This window comes from Phocoena sinus, chromosome 12 (assembly GCF_008692025.1).
Source record: "Phocoena sinus isolate mPhoSin1 chromosome 12, mPhoSin1.pri, whole genome shotgun sequence".
Lineage (NCBI taxonomy): Eukaryota > Metazoa > Chordata > Mammalia > Artiodactyla > Phocoenidae > Phocoena > Phocoena sinus.
In genome coordinates this window covers 51234797-51255932 of record NC_045774.1, presented here as the reverse complement: position 1 = coordinate 51255932, position 21136 = coordinate 51234797, and the positions used below count along the sequence as shown (strand labels likewise).

The window sequence follows — 21136 nt, the reverse complement described above, 5'->3', positions numbered from 1 at the left end:
TGGCCCAGCTCCTTGTAGACCATGAGTCAGTGCCTTTCGTGGTGAGGGAAGAACAATTTCGTTACCTCTGGATTGCTTGATTCCCCCCTTTCTCTGGTATGGTGGGAAGGCTGCGACCCAGGCCGCCCAGCAGTCCCGCGAGTTGCCTCCACTTAGCCGCCAGGTGCGGGGAAGAGGGGGTGGAGGCGGCGGGGGCGGGAACTAGGCCTCAGCCCCAGGCTGCAGCACAATAACACGCTCGCTCAAAACTCCGAGCTCCAGAGCGCAAAAGCAACTTTGCGCAAAGCGGATTTTGAATGGAATGCTTTGCACCCCTTTTCTAGCTATTTCAAATAATCCTGCAAATTGGGAAGCAGAAACAATTTAAAAGTCACATTTTCCTTAATCCTAAATCCGCGTAGGTCATAACTGGGGAATTTAAAGTATGGCGAACCGCTCTAGCAAAGAGAGGACCAAATCCCTAATCCCAAGGAGTTTTCGAGCGAGAGCTCGGCAGAGGCAGGAGAGTGCGGCCTGTTCCCCTCCGCGCGCTCCTCTCCTTCCTTAACCCTGCTTAGCTGGAGGCTCTCCCTTGGAACGCCAAGTCGTGGCTGATCTCTAACCGCCCCTAGACGCCGGAGTGCAGGTCTGAGTGTATGTGCGAGGGCTTTTGCGTGCTCCTTGCCTGCGGACCCTGAGAATGTGCAGGCCAGAGCCGGCGCTGGGCCGGCACGGCCGCAATGCCAGGGTCTCCATGGGGCATTTCAGTTCCCGCCTTCCGGTGGCCCGGGGCTGCGGTTTCCAGGGTCCAAGGCTGGGGGTGGTCGCTGCCGAAGTCCCCACATCCCGGAGTGCTCCCGCCGCCCTTGTCGTTTTCGCTTATAGCATTTTTGGGGCTTGTGCTTTTCTCAAACACCCCCTCCCCTCACTCCCGCTCATTGTCCCGAGCCTTTGAAAGTTGGGAGAGTCCGAGATACTTCTGAGGACTGATAATGAAGTCCCACTTGAGTGGGATGCAATTCCTCCCCTCCCTCTCAAGAAGTGGGTTGTGTTTTTATTTTGTCCGTTTGTTTTGGTTTTGGGCGCTGCCATTTTAAAAATTAAAGTGAACGTGAACAAGAAGAAAAAAGGAGAAATGTTTGGAACTAAGGCGGAGGGAGGAGAGAAGGAATCTCAGCTGCCGCCCGAATCAGAGCCGACCCTGGCGGAGGACTGGAGTTTCCAGTTAACCTCGGGCCTACCTGGCCCTCGCTGTTCGAATCTCTGGGAAAGGAGGCGAGCTCGCATATTTTTTGTGGCCCGTGTTGTGGCGTGTGTGCGTCCTTCCCGGGAGGCGCAGAAGGAAAGCCTTCCTGGTGCATTCCGAGCCTCCACCGCAAAAACTGAAGCCGGCAGGCCTCGGCAGGCCTCGGTGCTTGCTTGCCCTGTGACAGGTCCTCGCCTCCTTCCCTGGAAGTAAGGAGCCTCAGACCACTCGCCCACTTGGGGTGCGCAGTCGCCGGGGTTGAGGAGCCTTGAAAAATGAGGCCTCGGAGGTGAGGGAAGGGGCGGGCACGAACTGGGTTCGCTGGGAACCGCGCCCGCGTGCTGTAGATGGACTAGGACGCAGGCGGACCGTTCGGACTTTTGGGAAAAAAGGCAGAATGACACTGGGGAAACTTTGGAGCTTTCCAGCTTCCCAAGAGCCTGAGTTGGGCCTCCTAAGCCTCGAGCCCGACGCAGGTCCGGACGCCTCCGCAGGAGTTTCTCAGGCCCGCAGAACAGCTGACCCCGCCCGCGGCGCCGCGCCATCCAGGCCTTCTCCAGACCGGTGGCGGCAGCGGGGCCCAGGCCTGCGGCCCTCGGGCCCCGAGCAGCGAGGGGGTCGGCGCGCAGCGGGCGAGGTCAGGGCCGAGCCCGGCCGCGAGGTCTGCAACTCCCGCCTTGCTCGGATTCGCACAGCTGGAGAGCAGAGCGATGTCACCCGGGAGACCCGCCTGGGTGGTAACAAGACCCCGGCCAGTCACCCCTGCAGCCCAGACTAACTTCTTTCAACAGCCTCTGATGGTAATTACAGTAATCGAAGCTGCCATATATCTTTAGGCAATTATGACACACAAAAAGCCCCGAGGGGACCCCCTGGCGAGGGAAGTTAAGAACGGTTTTCCAGCCTCAGGAAACTCCCGCCTGCCTCACGTCGGAGCTCGCTCGACTTGCTAAATGAGGGGAGCTTTGCAACGGGGTCAACCAGCTTGTCTCGTGACCCAAGTCACCTTAACGTGGCTGGGTGGCGGAGTCTGAGGCGCACACCCGCTCTGCCCCGGAATTTTCGCGTCCTCCCCTCTGTGCCCCGCCCCAGGTGGGTACGCCTGTCTCTAATCTGCCCCGGGAGCCTCGGCCCGGAGGTTTGCGCTGGGGCAGGGCCGCCCTGCCGCCCTGGCGGCCCCGGGGGGCCGTTGGTCTAGGAGCCCCGCCCCTGGAGCCCGAGTAGCGTCGCCCGCCCCTAACTGGTCCTCCCTCCACCCCGTCGGGGTTCTCCAGAGATGCATGTCCCTGGCCTCCCGTCTGGATGGGGGGCGGGAAAGAGAAACCCCACCACTGCTCCTCCCACTAGCTCATCTTGGCATCATCAGAACTGCCACCGGGAAGAGGACAGCTGGGACGACAGGATGGCTGGACCCCAAACACGGACCCCAGCTCAGCCAGAGCGTTATGCAGAGGAGAATGGTTGCAAAATATGGAAACCAAGTTTACTGCTTTCCAGAGTGAGGGCGGCTGCTGCGCGGCCGTTGAGTTCCCTTGGGCGCAGTGACAGGTCCGAGGGGGTGAGGGACAAAACCCGATGTCGCCTCCCCTGGCTTTCTACAACCCCCTCCTTACCCCAGCACAACCTCTCCTCCCACCCTGCGGGAGAGGGGGCGCCGAGGCGGTGGTCGCCGCGCCGCGCGCCTCCCCCGCCGGCCTTTGTCGCCATCCGAATTCCCATGCTACTTTTTTTGACGGGTCACTGGTGGCTCTATAGGCAGGTGCTACGGCGGGGTTGTAATTGCCCGGGCCGAGCCTGGTGGTTACCAAACCCCCTCCCCAACCCTGCCGCCCTCGTCCTCCCCGCCCCCACCCCCTGCAGCTCCTCGACGGCCGCGGTCGGGGGTGTGCGCCTGCCCCATGCCTCGGAATCCACCGGCGAGTTTCCACCCTGAGGCCTCGGGCCCTTCCTGCGCGGCGCCCTCGCCTCCCCTACTCCCCTGGACCAGTCGTCCTCACCCTTGCCTCCCATCACCCCAGCCTAATCGTGGTCCCTAACCTGAGCGCTCCGGGAACAAGGTGCCAGCTTCACAGAGGCCAAGCCGGAGGCCGCCCGGGCCCAGACTGGAGGCCTTCGGGCCGGTAGCAAAGGGAACATTAAATGTAAAGAAGTTAATTATTAACTAGTATTGTTAAATATCATCATCATCATTATCAAAGTATTAATTAAGTTAACCCTTTATTTAATACTCCCTTTTTTTGCACGAGGAAGGATTTCAAAGTTCTTATGAACCACTTCAGGCTTGTTGGACCCTTGAACCTTATAGAAAAATAGTTCCCTCCCTTATAACTTTTCGAATTTTACCCTCTCCCTAACATTCCTCTAGGGTCCGCGGCCATCCCAGACTAGAGGGGATTCCAAGGCTATTTCTCTTAAGTCAGGCGACTGTCGAGGCCACGGAGGGTGGGAGCAGTTTAGGGAAACCAGTCAGATCTTTGAAAGAATCAGCCTCAGACAGCGGTGGAAAAACAGAAAGCAAGGGACCCCCGCAGGATCTAGTGTGAGAAGGTAGGGCTTTAAGGAGGAAGACGTTGGGGAGTCGGGGCGGAGGGGTGTCGTCCCACCCTAACCTGCCAGGGAATCGACATACTTACAACACTCTCCTCCTACTTGCCTACCTTGGTGCTGGTTACTTTGGGGAGAAAAAAATTTTTTTTCCTAAAAGAAATTATTTCTCAAAAGCGATCCATCAAGCATTATTTTAAATAGGTAAAGTGAAAGTTGGGCAATTACCACTACCCTTATTATCATTAATAATCCTAGTATTAGCATTACAATAATAATCCTAATAATAACAACCGCCCGGCAGCTCAGAGAAAACTCGATTGCCTTCCAGCTGCCATCCCTGGTTCCAGCCGTGTTTGTTTTTCTTCTTTTCCCTTTTACATTTCAAGTTTGTCTCCTCGCGCGCTCACTAACAACTTTCTCTGTTAAATGCAAGAGCAGGAGAGGGAGGCGGCCAAACTTTCCGCGGAGCAGAAAGGCAGCGGCGGCCGTGCTGCCGCCCTGGCCTGCTGTAATCTTTTATTCCAAAATGGGTTTCAGCGATTAGAGGAGACCCAAATACATGTAGCGGTGCATGAATAATGCTCATTGTAGGAAACTGACACTTGCTCAAGGAAAAAAGTTTGGCTATAAAATCACTTCATTATTTGCTTTTACCGCAGCTTCGGTGCTAATCCCTTCAGAGGTCAGATTGCTTAGCATCTCTCTCTCCCTCTCCCCTTTCCTCCTTCTCCGCCCTCCTCTCTCTCTCACCCCATCCCCCCTTCCCTGTCTTTCCTGCGATTTCAGGCCGTATTTTAGATATCCCCTGTAAAGTGTGTGGCGACCGCAGTTCGGGGAAACACTATGGGGTCTACGCCTGCGACGGCTGCTCGGGGTTTTTCAAACGAAGTATCCGAAGGAATAGGACGTATGTCTGCAAATCTGGAAACCAGGTACCTTAGCAGGGCTGCGCTGCCCCGCTCCCCTCTGCCGCCTCCCCTTCCTTTGTTTGTGCCAAGGCCTCCTCTGAGTTTCCAAGCTGCTGAGGAGAGACTAGGCCCTGACCTCTCCTTTCCTCTCCCCTCCTTCCTGCCTCAACTCTCAGTGGCCCTTTTGCTTGGGAAAGGCAGAAAGAGGCAAGGGAAGAGAACTGAGTTTGAAGGAGGAAAGCTGAAGTCCCAGCGTCTCCTTACACCCCCTATCAATCCCTCCGCCCCTTTTTTTAATCCTCTGACAGTTTTTGACACTGGGTAAGGCCCACACCCAGTGACTATAAAGCCAGCCCAGAGGATCTAAGGAACTTTAGAATCTAAACCACAAGTGCAGGCAGGTAAAAGGGCTATTTTATGTCACTGCCACCCCAGTCCCATTCCTAGCAGCACCTAAGTTCAGTGCTCTGACCCAGGTCTGTCAGGGCAGAAGTGAAAGGCACAGGGCATTTCAGTCAGCGAAGTGAGTGTTGGCTAGTTGGAACAGAGAGGACGTGCTGTATGAGGGGCTGTGCCTTCAACTTCAGAGAAGCAGGGCTGCTTGGTAGTGGGCAGTGGGGCTTCAGCACCCATGTGACTTTAGTTGGGCCTTGTCAGAAAAGGGCAGAGTGAGCAAGAAGAGAAGGTGCCCAAGGAAGGAAACTGGGAGCCTCTCCACGGTCCCCAAATCTTCACTTTCTCTGCTTCTCTGGTTGATTCTGTTTTGATCTTGAGCAGGCAGAACTGTCTCAGAGAGACAGAAGAGTAGGGGCATGGGTTGAGTGTGAGCCAGAGCTTCCAGAAAGAGTGAGCAGACCCCTCCCCCGACTCAGTTTCCAGCTCAGTAGTAGGTTTATTTCAACCTAGGAGATCAGCCTTTTGGTCCCACACTTGGCCTTCTCCTTAGCCAGGCACACAGACCCTAAATACAGAGTGACAATCTCCACTCCCAAGAAGATCCTGGAGAGTGCAGTAATCAGAAAACATCCTTTGGTAACCAAAATATTAAAACGTTTTCACTAATTAATATATATGATACACATATATACATACACATATATCGTCTGGTGCTAGTGAATTGTTTATCTTTTTCTGAACCTATGTCTGCTCATACCAATTTCTGATAGATTTGGATTATCAACAAAAACAAGAACAAGAAGATGCTGCATTGGGATAAGTTATTTTGAACTCTCCAGCCCTGTTACCTGTTTAATTGGGTCCATAGCTCTGTATCAGTTTCTCGCTTCACCATATGGACACATCACATTATATACACACAGGACTGTATCCCATTAGCTCCACAAGAATATGAGATTACTGTGGGTCATCAGACTTGAGCAGGCCTCTACTTAAGTTATCTTTTACTTTTATGCAATGCACAGAATTGGGGAATCAAAACCTCAGATAATACGCTTGATATTTTCAAAGGGGCTGGCTATCAATTCACACATATTGATGTTAGTCCAAGTGCTTGTAAAGGAGTGTTGATAGACTCATCAGGCATGGTGGTCCTCTTCTTACACAGAGAATAAATGAACCTAGCTGAAGTGTGCATCTTTCTCTCAGGGTCCAGATATTTATATACATTTGATCTGATTTGAAGACACTTTTAGGAACTAATGAAGACTTCTGTTATGCATTAGTATGTTTATCAGAATACTAGGAGGATAACATTTGAGGATAGGCATATGATTGCATTTAATAATAAGTTATTTAAACCTTTTTACATTGAGCTATTACACTGGCCAGCAAAGATGACCTGAAGATTTCAGTTAGGAAAAAAATTTATTTCCTTTCTCTCCTTTATTCTAAGCTTAGGTAAACAGCATTCTAGTTTATTATTAACAGTAACGAGGTTGTTTAGAAATTATTATGAACTTCTGCTCTACCTTTATTTTAAATAAATCAACGTATTTTAAATCAGAGGGGTGTGATCTCATAAAACTGTGTGTTTGAGTGTATAATTTTTTCCTAAGGGATATTTCAGAAAATATGCTTACTCCAAATTCAGAGTATATGAATTTTGAGATTATGAAACAAAATAAAAATACATTTATTTTATTCTCTTTCTTCCCACTGTAAATGTAAAAGTAGCAAGTAGTATAAACAGAGCACCAAACTTCTTATGTATTTACTGTGTATAAAATACACATGTAGACATGACTCTTTATGAATCTATGTATATGTTCTCTCAGTAATAGCACCTAACGCTGAGTGAATTCCATTAGAAATTTTCTCTGTTTTCCTCTTTTAATGGCCAATATTTTTCCAGAAAATTGCATTGGATAAAACATTTATTTTCTCATGCATCTCAAATAAGTATTTCTAAGGCACAATTACCTCTTTTTTTTTCAGTTATCGTACTAATATTCTCAATCTATGTTATCATTTTGTCAGACAGTTCATCACATTATCTTCCTGGTCATATTTACATGGTGGGCATTTCTAGAATTTGTCCAGGCCTTGGGCTCTTCCCTTCCCACTCTCACATCTGTAAGCCTTGCCCTCCTAACCTCCTGGCTTCTGCCTCACCTTCCAGAAATGGCTGTGTTTCTCTGAATCTGGGCTAAGGCTAGTCTTTAAGACAACTCTCAACATGCTGGTCAGAAGCGTGGCTTGGAGTACAAAGGCAAGAGAGGAAAACAGGAGAGTGGAGAATAATGGGAAATATTTATCTGACAGATAAATGGGCTCACCCAGACAGTGACAGAAAGAGGTAGACTCAAGACCTGAAAGTGGAAAGAATAGTTGGTGGGAGGGGGACGTGGCAGGGGTCCTGGCAGGCAAGCCTGCTCCTTGCAGAGCGCTAAGGTCTCCTCCTCCAGGGCAGGTCGCTGTCTTCGGTCCTGAAAAGTCTCGCCCCGCTCCAACCCCTCTGCGCCTGGCGGAAGTTCCCCTCGGGAGCTCCTCCCCACGCAGCGTAGTCTGGGCAAACCAGGAGCTCTGACCCTTCACCTGATTTGAGAAGGACTTTCCTTCTTGTCCGCTTTCATAGGGTCAGGGGCTGGTCCTTTTTAAGTAGCCCCAGGAATCCCAGCCCTTTCTCTTCCTGGCCCCGCTGGTGCCCAAGGCCCTCGCGTTTCGCGGAGCCAGGCTTGCAGCTCCGGGGTCTGTTGCGGGGTCCGTACCAGCCTCAACGCCTTTTCCCCGACCCGGCGCCGGCTTCGCGTCCCCAGTCTAAAGGTCCTGGGGGCCGCTGACCGCCTGCGCTCTGTTCCAGGGAGGCTGCCCGGTGGACAAGACACACAGAAACCAGTGCAGGGCGTGTCGGCTGAAGAAGTGTTTGGAAGTCAACATGAACAAAGATGGTAATCTATTTATTCTTAGTACATCTTTTTATCCTTATGTTGGTTGAATAGTAAGTAAATTATGTGTACAGAAGATAATGGCACTCCTATGCATGTAAATCATCTCCTGAGCATTTCTTTCCAGGTGCTGGGAATTGGCCTCCGGCTTTAGTCATCTCCCTGCATAAGCCCCACCCTCACCCCACTGAACTCCCCAGGGCAAGACCCATGCCCACGTGGGACACTTGCGCCTCACAACCATCCCCACGAAGCCAGCGTTCCTGGGGTCCCCACTCTGCTGGGGACCCGCATGTGACATTCCCGGCCTCCCATGCTGATTCTTCTTCTCACCTCTCCTTGCAGCCCTTTTGTGGTCAGACTTAAGCCTGTTAGCCTCCCGCAGGGTCTTGCTGTCTGGATACTCTCCTGGAGAGGATATCTTGGGGACTAGGAGACGGGTTGAAGGAGGAAGGGCAGAGACACGAACACGCGGAATGTCCACCCCTTGTTTGTAGGCTCACCAAGATTACAAAATCAGGACGGCCGTTGTGGCGATCTGAGCTTTTTCAAGGCCTTCTCTTAGTTCTAAAGAAAGGGGCTGGAGGGGCAGAGTGACGCCAGTGGGTGCCTCGGACACCCAACTCCCAGAAGGCTCTTAAAGGCGCGCAGCAAGAACTAGGTCATCAGGATGCTTCTTGGGCTTAGAGTGCAATCCAAGCTCGTGCCCGGAGGTGGCCTGGCGAGGGCGCCCCAGGCCGGGACGTGGCAGGGGTCTTGGCTGGGAGGGAGGGATGGGGCCTCAGGACTGGGTGCGGAGTGGGCTTTGCCCGGACGGAGACCTGGGCAGGGTGGCACCTCCACGAGGTACAGCGCCCATTGGGAGAGTTCCTTCCTCCGCGGCGCAGGAAGCAGGAGGGAGCGTCCAACCTGTTGAACTTGTGTATTGACAAGTTGTCAAGCTCGTCGAGCGGAAGATTGCCCTGAATTAATTTGTTTGTTTAAACTGTTGGTGGTAATTGTCACATCTCCCCTGCCTTCCTCCAGCACACTCTGAGAGGGCTTTCCCTCGTCCCATTCCCCAGCGGACCCGGGCTCGGGTCCTTTTCTCCTGGGGTCCTCGGAGGCCAAACGGCATCTCCAAGTGGGGCGAGGGATGGAGGTGGCGGGGGGAGTGGTCGTCGAGCGGATTGGGAAAAAGTGTGTGCAGAGACGCTGTGCCTGGCTGTGCGCAATGCTCCCTCTACCCTTGGTTGCGGTGGAGACGCAGCTACTCCTGCCCAGAGGGTCTCTGGTTTCCCTGCTACCTTCCCTGGGTGCAGAGGAGCCCTCAACCGACAGAGAACACACCTAGTCTTGCCTGAGGCTCGGGTATTAGTGTGACACTTTGGGCCGGGCTGCTCTTCTCGGCTTCAGCTTCCTTATGCAAACAGTGTAAGGGTTAAACGGTCTCAGAGCGCCCTCCACCCTCACATTCCTTCTCCCTCCTTCTCTTCACCTCCCGGGTGCCCTTGCCTGTCCAGACGCAGCTTTTGGCCCGAGAGCGCGGCAGCGTCTAAGTGTCACCGAGTCTCTGATCTCGGGCGTGCGCCGGTCTGTCTGTCTCTGTAGCCGTGCAGCATGAGCGGGGGCCTCGGACGTCCACCATCCGCAAGCAGGTGGCCCTATACTTCCGTGGACACAAGGAAGAGAACGGGGCAGCCGCGCACTTCCCCTCCGCAGCACTACCCGCGCCGGCATTCTTCACCGCGGTTACGCAGCTGGAGCCCCACGGCCTGGAACTGGCCGCCGTGTCCGCCACCCCTGAGCGGCAGACCCTCGTGAGCCTGGCTCAGCCCACGCCCAAGGTCAGTGACCTTGCTGGGCCCGAGACCTTTCCGAGTGGAGGGCGGAGAGGGGCGCGCCCATTCTTTCTCAGCTGGCATGGCTCAGGCAAAAGATGGAGAGAGAGAGACCTCACGGGGTGCTCGGTGCTTCGCCGAGCCCTGCGGGGAGCTCTAGACCTCCCTCTCTCCCCTGTTGAGCTAGGGGTGCTCAAATTTTAGTGTGCAGTAAAGTCACTCTCTAAGCTGACTGCAAACGTGGCCGCCTAGGCCCATCCCCCTTTCAGCAAATTTGAGGTGGTGCCCAGGAACCTGTATCTTTAGAAAACTAGTGTAAAGCCCTGGCTGAACTAAGAGGGCAGCCTAGGTGTTCCTGGAGGACAGAAGAGCAGAGTTTGTTTTTAGAAGAAAGAAGTTGCCTGCAGCTGGCCGAAGAGCCCCTGAATTGCAACTGCAGGGATCTAATCTCTTGGGCAAAGCCATGGGTCCCTAATGCAAGAGAGAAATGTGGAGCTCACTTTGTTAGGACAGTTTGAAGAAGTTGGCTTCGTTTCCCACTCCCCGTACTCTCTTCTGAGCCGCATGAATTTACACAATTGAGCCTGTACTAGCAGGGACACAGCCAGAACCACCTCAGAAGGCTGCCACCTAGGGACTACCTTCCAGGCTTCCAGTTGGTACCTACCCAAAGCCCCCACTCCAGGCTGAGAAGGGCTCTAGATCTCTCTCCCCAAGAGGAGGGCCAGCTGCAGCCCCACACTGCAGGGAAGCCAAACACCTGGGCACACGCACACACACAATATTTAATATTGCTTTCTTATCCTTGATGTGTATAATAAGCTTGGGAAAGTAGTGTTATGAATATGTCGTCAGTTATGAATGGGAATGCTCTATGAATGATTAAGATGTCTAATTGAAATATTTCCATAATATACTAATCCTTTCTAAAAATACTCATATGCATATTTGTGTTTGGGATGCCTATTAATTTATACTTTCTCCACATCTATTTTTATTTACTCAAATGCAAGAAGCTCTTGTCTAAATTGGGAGACAGGCTTGGCACTTGGCTCAGCCTGAGGAAAATTTGCTGCAGGGGATAGAAAAGCCAGATGCCCCTCTTGAAGGAACAGGCCGCCAAAGAGTGGAAATGAGCCTCTCCCATCAATTATTATTCCCCAAACTCTATAGATATTCCTATCTCCTTCACTGGTCTAATTAGAAATTTTTAAATTTGGCTCTTCTTGCAAAGCTGCAGTTTCCTTACTCCCTGTTGTTTCTCTTTCTTCCCCACCCAGTACCCCCATGAAGTGAATGGGACCCCAATGTATCTCTATGAAGTGGCCACAGAGTCAGTGTGTGAATCAGCTGCCAGGCTTTTATTTATGAGCATCAAGTGGGCTAAGAGTGTTCCAGCTTTCTCCACGCTATGTTTACAAGACCAGGTATGACCAAGAGGGCACTGAGCTCTCGGGGGAAGGGGGTTGGGAAAGAAGCAACAGTAGCCAGTCTTATGAAACTAGAAGTTACCTGGATAAATCACCAAGGCCAAGCATCCGTTCTTAACAGCAGTAGGAAATGATTTTTCTTAGCTTCTTGCTATGGGTTCAAAATAGCTAGCTATGGAATCCTTACTAAGAAATGTAATTATGTTATTTCAGGAAAGTTGGATATAATCTTAAAAAAAACAACTATACAAGACCATTGTCTTTTTTTTCATTATCTTTTTTTAGTTTAATTGAAACATCAAATTTCATCACAAATTTTAAAAATCTTAATGATTTTTAAAATTGTTAACAAAACAATATTTTCTTAAGAACACTGGAACTGAGAGACAGAACGTCATGAGAGTATTCCCTTGTAAGATTTTGGGAACTAGTCTCATTATTTTATATTTGCAGCTTTATATTTTCCATTGTGATGCTCATAGTTTTGGCCACTGATTGATCAGCATGAAGGATTAAAGAGTGCATTGCACACCTCCCTTGATTCTTAAATGCTTTTAGAGTTTTTGTAAACAAATAGGTCTGGTGCGTAATCCTGTGGTTGTAAATGACATTAAGAGGGAGAAAACAAAGTATGTGCCTTTAAAATTGCATCGTACCGAAACTCAGAAGTTTTGTTGTTAGGAATATCAGAAATGGCCTCTGCCAGAATTTTTCTGCCCTTAAGGGAAAGAAATAAAATGAAGTATTCACAAAAATTGGCCGTCACCAGCACATTCATGGAAATTAATGACAAATTTCCCAAAAGGCTAATAAGTAGCTCCAAAAGCAAAGGATTTGTTTCTTTAATTCATTTTATACCTAATTAAAGCATAATAGTGCCCCTTAATATGAAGTACATTTCCTACAGAGAGCCCTGGCAATGTGCTCAAAACATTTAATCTTCTAGCATGGGATGTTCTTTTTTTCATGGCCTGGACTTTCAGACATGATCAGAATTAGACATTGTTTACCTTGCATTTTTAAAGTATTATTTTCTGTATTTAATGCAATAAAACTTAAAATAAAGCACTTTGAAAGTTAAACCTTTTGGTCTAATTGTGACTTTGGTTACAAGCCTTCACAATTCAGCCCTTAACTCTCAAAAGGAAATCCTCTCACATCCAGAACTGACTGGTTTTTGAGAGATTTTTCAAAAACAAATTTTTCAAGATGGTTAGTTTCTATCTTTGACAAGCTTTACTGGTTGACTCTGACCATTTGCTGTGTGTGTGTGTGTGTGTGTGTGTGTGTAAGTTGGCTGTTTTTTCTCAAAACAAGTATTTGTAGACTCTTTAATCCAAACAAAATTTACTTACTGTCTGCCACTTAGCCCTTCGGTGGAAACCCTTTAACAACAAGCAAACTGCAGCGAAGTGGAATCCAGTACATTAATTTCGAAAAGGAGCCATATTTTCATTTTAAATATTCAGTAGCACATTTTAATAGAATGAAAATGACAAGCACCTTGATGCTGTCCACTTATGAGTCTCAGAAAAATCAGGCAGTGAGATGAGGTAAACTCAGCAAAACCTGATTAACATAATTACACCCTGATTTCCCTGCATGCCTCTTGGGAATTAGTGATCACTCTCCCAGCCCAGCCCGCTCAACCCTCCAGGAAGATGGGGGCCCACATCTGCATGCTTAGCCTGGAATCCTCAACCCTGATAATATCAACATTTTCTATGTTGATATTATCTACCTGCTGTGCTGCTGGTGACATTTCATAGAGCCTGGGTCTCCTGAGAAGTTTTTAGGTGGTCAGGAACAAATGGATGCAAGAACAAGAAGGGTAAACTCTTTCTCAAGGGAAGCAAAATTTGGGGAATTGGAATGACTGACTCTCAAATGCATGTGCTTAAGTATAGACACCTTTTAATAAAGGAAAATATGAGAAAATAAGGGAAAGCTAGAATATTCAGAGTAAAAACTATCAGGACAGGCATTTAAAACACTTCTTAAAATGATGGAAATTTACATATTGAAATTGTTTATAAATTTATAAATTACACACTATATTATATTATACATCTATTGTATGACAGCTGATGCTTTTGGAAGATGCTTGGAGAGAACTGTTTGTTCTAGGAATAGCACAATGGGCCATTCCGGTTGATGCTAACACTCTACTGGCTGTATCTGGTAAGAATTGCACAATTTAATGACTTTGTTGTAGAAATTACCATAAAAATACATTACTGAAAAAAGAACAACATGTAAAGAATAACAAATTCCTGCTGAACAATAGAGTATACCTGTCATTTATAAATCTATATTTAAATGCAAATAATGTTGTTTTGTTGTATTCATGACTGCTTGCATTGTTATTTAAATGCAAATTACTGTGTTTGTTATCATCCAAGAGAAGATTTTATATTAACTTTCATACAATATAGCCAGTTTACATGGAATCAGATATCTTAGAGTGACAATTGAATAGATATTGATATGCAGGATTTTGTCAAAAATCAATATTAAATCATGAAAATGCCTTCATGTTAGAGCATTTATTGCATATTTTTATTCTAGGCATGAATGGTGACAACACAGATTCCCAGAAGCTGAACAAGATCATATCTGAAATACAGGCTTTACAAGAGGTGGTGGCTCGGTTTAGACAACTCCGGTTAGATGCTACTGAATTTGCCTGTCTAAAATGCATCGTCACTTTCAAAGCTGGTAAGCAGACACAAACTGCTGTCTCTTCTCCTTCCCCAGTTTTGCTATCTCACTAACTCAGACACCTCCAAGTCCAAAAAAGAGGTGATGGTTTTCAAGAGAGCTGATACTCTTAGTGTGACTCGATAGCCATGGAACCTGCATGTTCTTCTGCTGGCCATCCACTTCCAGAGAGTGCTTTCCCCATCTGCATTTCCTGTGCTGCCTATCACAATTTCCTGGTCTTCATTTCTAGTTCCTACACACAGTGGTTCTGAACTGAGAAGTTTCCGGAATGCTGCCGCCATCGCAGCTCTTCAGGATGAGGCTCAGCTAACTCTCAACAGCTACATCCATACCAGGTGACCCTTGTTTGCCTTGAACGTGTACTTAAGAAAATTGCTTCCATTGTGAGTGTGTGAGCAGACAGCAAAAAGCCAGTTCAAACACTGTGACTAATTATCCTGTTGCCAAGCCAGTTAATTTAATTAGAATCTGTGTCCTCACGTATTTCGAAGGGTAGGTGAGAGGAGCAAATCAAATTACATTACAAAACTGAAAGCACTGCCAGACACCTTACACCTTTCCTGGATGAATAAGTTGATCCATCAATATAGCTGAACACATTGAGGTGAATGGGCCCAGATATGAGCAAGGTGAAAAATGAAGGCTAAAGTGTTATGTTAGTTGATATATTAGAGAGTGGTCACATGATCCTTTAAAAAAGGCAGATGCCTTTCTTTGGATGCCACTCCCAAATAGAAGGACCAGAGAACTTTCTAAAGCGGTCATCTTTAACCCCATCATGACTGCCGTCTGGCTTTGGTGATTGGTATCTGTTGACTTATTTTGAGCCATAGCACCCATCGTGTTACTTCTGGCCAAGCAAAGCCCACTGACAGAGGCTGTTCTTGGCTATTTGTAGAAACTCTCAGTCACTGGGGTTCCAGCAGTGCTCCTCCTGGCCCACCAAATGGGCAAATCCACCACGAGGTCTACAGACTTTCTGATTCCGTTTTCAGACGAAAAAAGCAAGGCTTTTAAAGAGCAGTGAAACCTTGCTAGCTTCCTAAGTTAGGGCTGCAGTAGATCTGAGGTTAGAATAGAGTTGCTCTTCTTACTTATTCTCTAGATCTTGAAGAGAAGCCCATGGAAACCAGTCTCTATCATCTCAACATCACCCATAGACACTAGGCTGGGAGAAACTAAATCAAATGGGTAGAGGCAGTTAATGCTTCCATTACTGAAGGGGTCAAAGAAACCCCAAGTCACTTGTGTTCATTTGGGATGATACCACTTCTGCAGGGATCTCCTTATCCTTTTATAAATCCTCTTTTGAATACTAATGAGTAAAACTGTTCCCTGTCCCAGAGTCGTTGAATGTAGCTTTTCGGAATTCCTATTCCTGAAAGCTTTAGGCTTCACAGTAGATCTTCAATAGCTGATAGCAACCAATATCTATTGAGTGCTTACTGTGTGCCTTACAACCCAGCATATTATGATTTTCCCTAAAAGTAGGGGAACAAGTAAATTTGTAAAATGTGAGTTTATCAGCAACAACAAATTGTTCCCTGTCCATGGAATATCACTGAAACTGTGACGAATGGTAGAGCCTGTGTATGTTTTTCCAAATTAAAGTTCCGTGGTTTTAAATTTAAAATCCACATTTACTTTCAGAATGTATATAGTAAGCACTTACATTTGTTCAGAATTATAAAACGGAACAGTACATAATTTGGGCACTTTTTCCCCACTAAAAACTAAATAGTATATCATAACTGACCTCTGACATTTAGAGTCTTTAAGGTATAAAGAACATCACACCAGGAGAATATGATACTAGGTATTGATTCAGTCAAGCCTTTGCTGAGTACTCGCTTTGTGCAGGGTGGCTGGTGAGCACTGTGGAACACGAGAAAGGATAAGATACTACCCATTATCGTTACAGGAAGTAGGCAGAAGTGTTACTCCAACTCAGACCAGGGAAGAGAAAAAGCAAAGTGGGGAGTGAGAGAGAGAAATTCTCGTTGGAGGGAGTGAGAAAAAAATCTGCAAAGTCTGATGCATCGAGAAGACATGTGAGCTAGTTCTTGGATTCCAGCAGGAGAGAAGGGGACCAACCGGAGGCAGAAGAGGGGCTGGTAGAGGTGCCATGGAAGGTGCCAGAAAGGGAGTAAGGAGAGTCTGAGAGAGCCTGACATTTCAGGAGCTGCTTCTAGGACAACCTGAGAGAGTTAAACCACAAATTAACAGAAGTCTAGGTTAGAGAAATGACAAGTATACTACTTCTCTGTCACCCTCAAAACAAGGAAATTATTCATGGAAGGAACACATCTGCTTCGACGTGAGCCTTTCATTTCATGATATCAGCTACAGCTAGAATTTACTACTAATATCTAGAGTCATACATGTGACAAAACTGACTATACCTTACTGCTTAGCTCCTTCAAATCAGCGAACATTCTCCTCTAGCACTTTCCTGTCTAGAAAAATAAAATCTGAAATTGAGAAGTTAATGTGGCAAACTGAGCTAATTGTGCATTAATTGTTAAAGCTGCAAAGTGAGCTAATTGTTACAGCCTGGTAAGTGATTTCTCTAATTACCTAGGACACGAGGAGAGGGCTAGAAATCGGCATTTCAAACAAACTATATACAACTACGTGTAACAACTATATATAACTACATATAATAATAAACAATTTAGTTATATATAATAAACTATATAACTGACAATCAAATATCCGAATCCGTGACAGACACAGAACACTTACACCTGGAAAGAAAACTTCCAGTTATGTATGCTGATGGATGAAGTCAAGGTCAAAGATACTCTACAAAATAATTTTGAGCAGTCAGAGAGCCCCTCTCTTTCCTTCTCTCTCTGTCTCTGTCTCACACACACACATACACATGGTTATTGTTTCTGGGTAGTAGAGTACTCCACATATAATAAACACTTAATTTGTGTTGACTGACTAACCAGCCCCTTCCTAACTAGAGAATAAAAGAAGTGGGTGAGTAGGTGAGTGGATAATCTACTCACAGTAAATCAAGAGTTAACTGTCTGTGGAGTCACCAAAATACGTCCTTTCTGAAAGTAATTATTTCCCACAGTGTTTTCTCATTGTGGGAAACTTCAGCATGTTGGGTGGATGCTGCAGACACAGTGGGGGCTTATCTAGGCAGCCACTGCTTCCCACCCACTTCAGGGGGCTTCTCTCCTCTGCCTGCCTGAGAAGGGAAACAGAGCTGTTGAAGAGAGTAAGTGGCCAAGGTGAAAGGGAGACGTGGGCCTTGGGAATACTTTCCAGGAAACGTAGGAGATGTTTTTGGCAAGTAGAGTAAGTGGTGGGATTTATGTATTTTTTTAAATGTAGAGAAGCTACACCGTGTCCATACCACATTATTAAAGGTAGTCTGGTGGTCCCTGTCCATTGGTGGTCATGAAGCTGGGCAGTGAAAGAGCCAAATGAGGTCCTCAGAGGCCCAGAATGAATTATCAGCCTCGTATCAGGTTGAAGAGAGGGACTCTCTTGTGCCCAAAGCTAAGAGACAAGCATGAAAGTTGTTCCCCTGGACTCTGCACGGTGGGGTTATTGGGCAGTTAAACTCAATGTTCAGCTACCTAACTCCTGTGTAGGAATTGATATCTGTCAGTTTCTAGCATCTGTGGCCATGGACTGAACCTGGCTGAGTCACAGATAAGTGTCTCCAGAGGTCAGTCTTTTGGGTGGTCTGTGTCAGTGGAGGGAGACCTCCTGGTAGACTGTATTGACACCTGATTCCAAGCTATTGACTGAAGACGCATCAAGGCAGTGAGGAGGTGGCTTATAGGCATCTAAAGGCAGCAGAAAATTGAACTTGCACATCTGAGCACAGATGTACGTTGGACATCAAGAGAGGAAATTGTTCAGCAATTTCTCACATCTTTAATTATACGCCAATTTCACTGACATGAAAGTTGGGTGGCACTGCCAGCCAACAGAATTTAGTCTTTAATTTGCAGTGTAATAAGGAGGGAATTATTCCTGAGAGTGACTAAGTATAGTGCCTGAATAATAATTTAGAGAATTGCTTAGAAAAGGAATCCATTTTATTTGAGGGAAATAGCCTCATGAAGGAGTCTTGTGACTCAGAAACTGTGGATGTTGTCACTAGTTTTGTCATCAATACCATTGGTTGGTTTCTACACTGGCAACCTTAAGTTTATTATTTGGTCTAAACTTAGTACCATGTTTCTTAAAATTACTTTTTCTCCAAAAAAACTGCAACCCCTGTGCTAATGAGGAGACAGTCACCGTGTGCTTTTGGCAGCAGCATTATGTTCTCCATGCCTCAATTATTCCACCTGCAAAACAGGGACAGTAGTGCCTGGCTAGGACTCTGTAGTATGTTATTAAAGAGGCTGAATCAGGAAATTAAGCTGAAGATGGTGTGTGTTCAAGGATGAGATATTAAGCCTGTTAGTGATGGATCTTACCTTGCTTTCATGGCTTCTCCTATTCCAGATATCCCACTCAACCCTGTCGCTTTGGAAAACTCCTGTTACTTTTGCCAGCTTTACGTTCTATTAGTCCATCAACCATAGAGGAAGTGTTTTTCAAAAAAACCATCGGCAATGTGCCAATTACAAGACTGCTTTCAGATATGTACAAATCCAGTGATATCTAAGCTCTCCAAGTCCCTACTTTTCAGGATGGGACAGTATCTGATGAACTTCTACCCATGGAGAACAAGCCTCAACTAACAAACCCTTCAGGAAGCATAAACCTGGGAATGTGTAGCCTTCAGGAAAAAATGTCAATTGACACAAAACAATTCCAGTAGCTCTGACCTGCTGCCTCACCCAGGGTGGGGTGGCCTGGAAGGAAAAGGGGGTGTAAGAGGACTGCCTGAGCAGAGAGGACTCACTGCTACCATGCCCTGGGAGGGGACCGAATTCGGGGTTGCCACAGGCCAGGCCATTCTGCCTCTTACCTGGAAGATCAGGCTGATCTATCAACAGCTGAAACATAAGTAGAACATTTTTTTTCCCTTTTAGCGTATAAAGTTGGGTAACCAAATATAGTTCTGTGTATAACATCATACAGCAGCCTTCAGAACTATCTTATGTTGAAGAATTTATTTCAAAAATAATGGTTAGGTTTTAAATCAAAAGTTTTATCAAAAGTTTCCCTTCTATTGTACTACTTCATAAAGTGGCCTTCAGAACTGAGTTAATAAGTGAAAGGTAGCTTATGCTGTGAGATTTGCTTTTTCTCTCTCTTCTTCCTTTCTCTTTCTTTCTTCCTCTTCCTCTTCCTCCTTCTCCCCCTCCCCCTCCTTCTTCTTCTTAATACCATAGGCCAGGCAACCTTGTCAAAGGAATTGGTGGACGAAAATGAGATTCTCACCAGGACTTCAGGTTGGATAACATCTAAAAATAGAAGAGCTTTACTAAAAGAACACAAGTCGAGGGAGGATGAATAAAAACAGCAAAACCAAATAAAGTGGAGATGAATGATGGAGTGAGGCAGACTGCTGTCCCATTAACACAGTGCTGAAACCAAAGGCAATGGGGGTCCAAACTCGTGTTTCAGCGAGTCACACCAGACAGTGAATGAACAGAGACATGAGACCAGAAGGAACTTCAAGGAGATGGATGCTAAAGGGCTTCTTGATCCAATGCTAACAGCCTGAGACTCTTCAATGCCTTTCAGAAAACCGGTTTCTAGTAAAGCTTTGAATGCCTGCACGTGCACACACACTTCGTCCTACACTATAAGCTGCTCCTTTGGTATGAATCTCTACTTATGGAAATGTAGAAACAAACATTTTTAAATAGCTGCTGTACTTTTCACATTTTGATTTATTAGGTACTAGCACTGAGGAAAAATATTCAGCACTTGGACTATTATAGGATGAGTAAAACTTTCCTTGTATAAAGTGAATTAACTGATTTGTGAAGTTAAAAGGTTGTACTCATTGTATTTACAAAGAATAAAAAATATATTGAATTTAAATGAACTCTGCCTGATTTCTTAGCCTCCCTCCCCGGCTGGTTCTTATCCACCAGTTACAAGGCGGCGGCGGCAGCTGGTGTAAAAACTGAAGCTCAGAGCACTGCAGCCTGAAGAACTGAACCACAAAGGCAATTTCCTTTTTACAGTGAATCCCATGTAAAATGATGAATAAAGAAATATAAGATTCTGTTCTCTGCAGCTCTCAAATGTAATTGCATCTGTTAGAAAAATTACTGTGTGAGGAAGAAAGAGGCCGATTAACAGAGTCTTCATTCACTCACTCCTCTGTTTCTAACTCTCTTGCTAACATTTCAGTCCTGACCAGGAACTTAAAATTATTTAATGATCAAAAAGATAAAGTGTGAAGAACCATATTGGTGAGTAAGATGCGGAAAGAGCAGTAGAAAGTGCATTGAGATGTTCCCAGCAAATCTCAGGGCACTGGTCCCACAGCCAGAAGCCGGTGGTGGAAAGCAGAGTTGCCCAAGGACATGGGCACTATGCATTCCTCCTGGGCAGCAGCTCCAGCAAGAGTCTGGAGCAGAGGCACTAGCATCTCTTGGCTAAACTGACTTGGCAGATAGCATGTGTGGAAGTTCAATCAGCCATCCACTCCTACTCCACTAATTCCACTGAGAAAAAGAAGTTGGTCTTAAAGGAAAGCAAGCTACTCAAAGATTTGTACAAGAATGTTCTTTACAATACTGTTCATATTTAAGAACTAAAATGTCCACCAGCAGAGAATAGATAAATTGTGGTAAACACAGACAGTGTTACAGTAGTTCAAGTGAATGGGCTAGAGCTGATGTATAACGTAGGTAAATCTGGAATATGGTGTTGGGGGAAGTGAATCCCAGAGGATACATACAGATTGGTTTTAATATAAAATTTTGCAACCTACAGAACAATACTCCACCATGTTTATAGATATACAAATGTATAGCATATGTTTAAAACAAACATGAGTATGGTAAACACTAACCGTATGATAGTGGTTACCTTTGGGAATGGATGGGATTGCTGAAGGGTACCGAGAAGACCCTCCCTCAAATGTTTCTGAAATGGTTGATTTCATAAGACAGAAGAGAATTGCAAACAAATGTAAGTTCAATGACAAGATTTGGCAGAGATGAGCAATGGATTCAAGGCTGTTCATCCATGT

General features: G+C 46.5%; 1 protein-coding gene across 1 annotated transcript; it reads left to right on the top strand.

The window, feature by feature from the left end:
* Nucleotides 1-4198: 4198 nt before the first annotated feature.
* On the top strand, nucleotides 4199-19941 carry NR2E1 (nuclear receptor subfamily 2 group E member 1). Its single transcript, XM_032650868.1, has 9 exons — nucleotides 4199-4280; nucleotides 4559-4704; nucleotides 7940-8027; nucleotides 9615-9850; nucleotides 11125-11271; nucleotides 13359-13455; nucleotides 13843-13992; nucleotides 14228-14333; nucleotides 18481-19941. Exons 1-9 carry the CDS (start codon nucleotides 4199-4201, stop codon nucleotides 18641-18643), a joined length of 1215 nt encoding a protein of 404 aa, XP_032506759.1. The 3' UTR covers nucleotides 18644-19941.
* Nucleotides 19942-21136: the final 1195 nt, after the last annotated feature.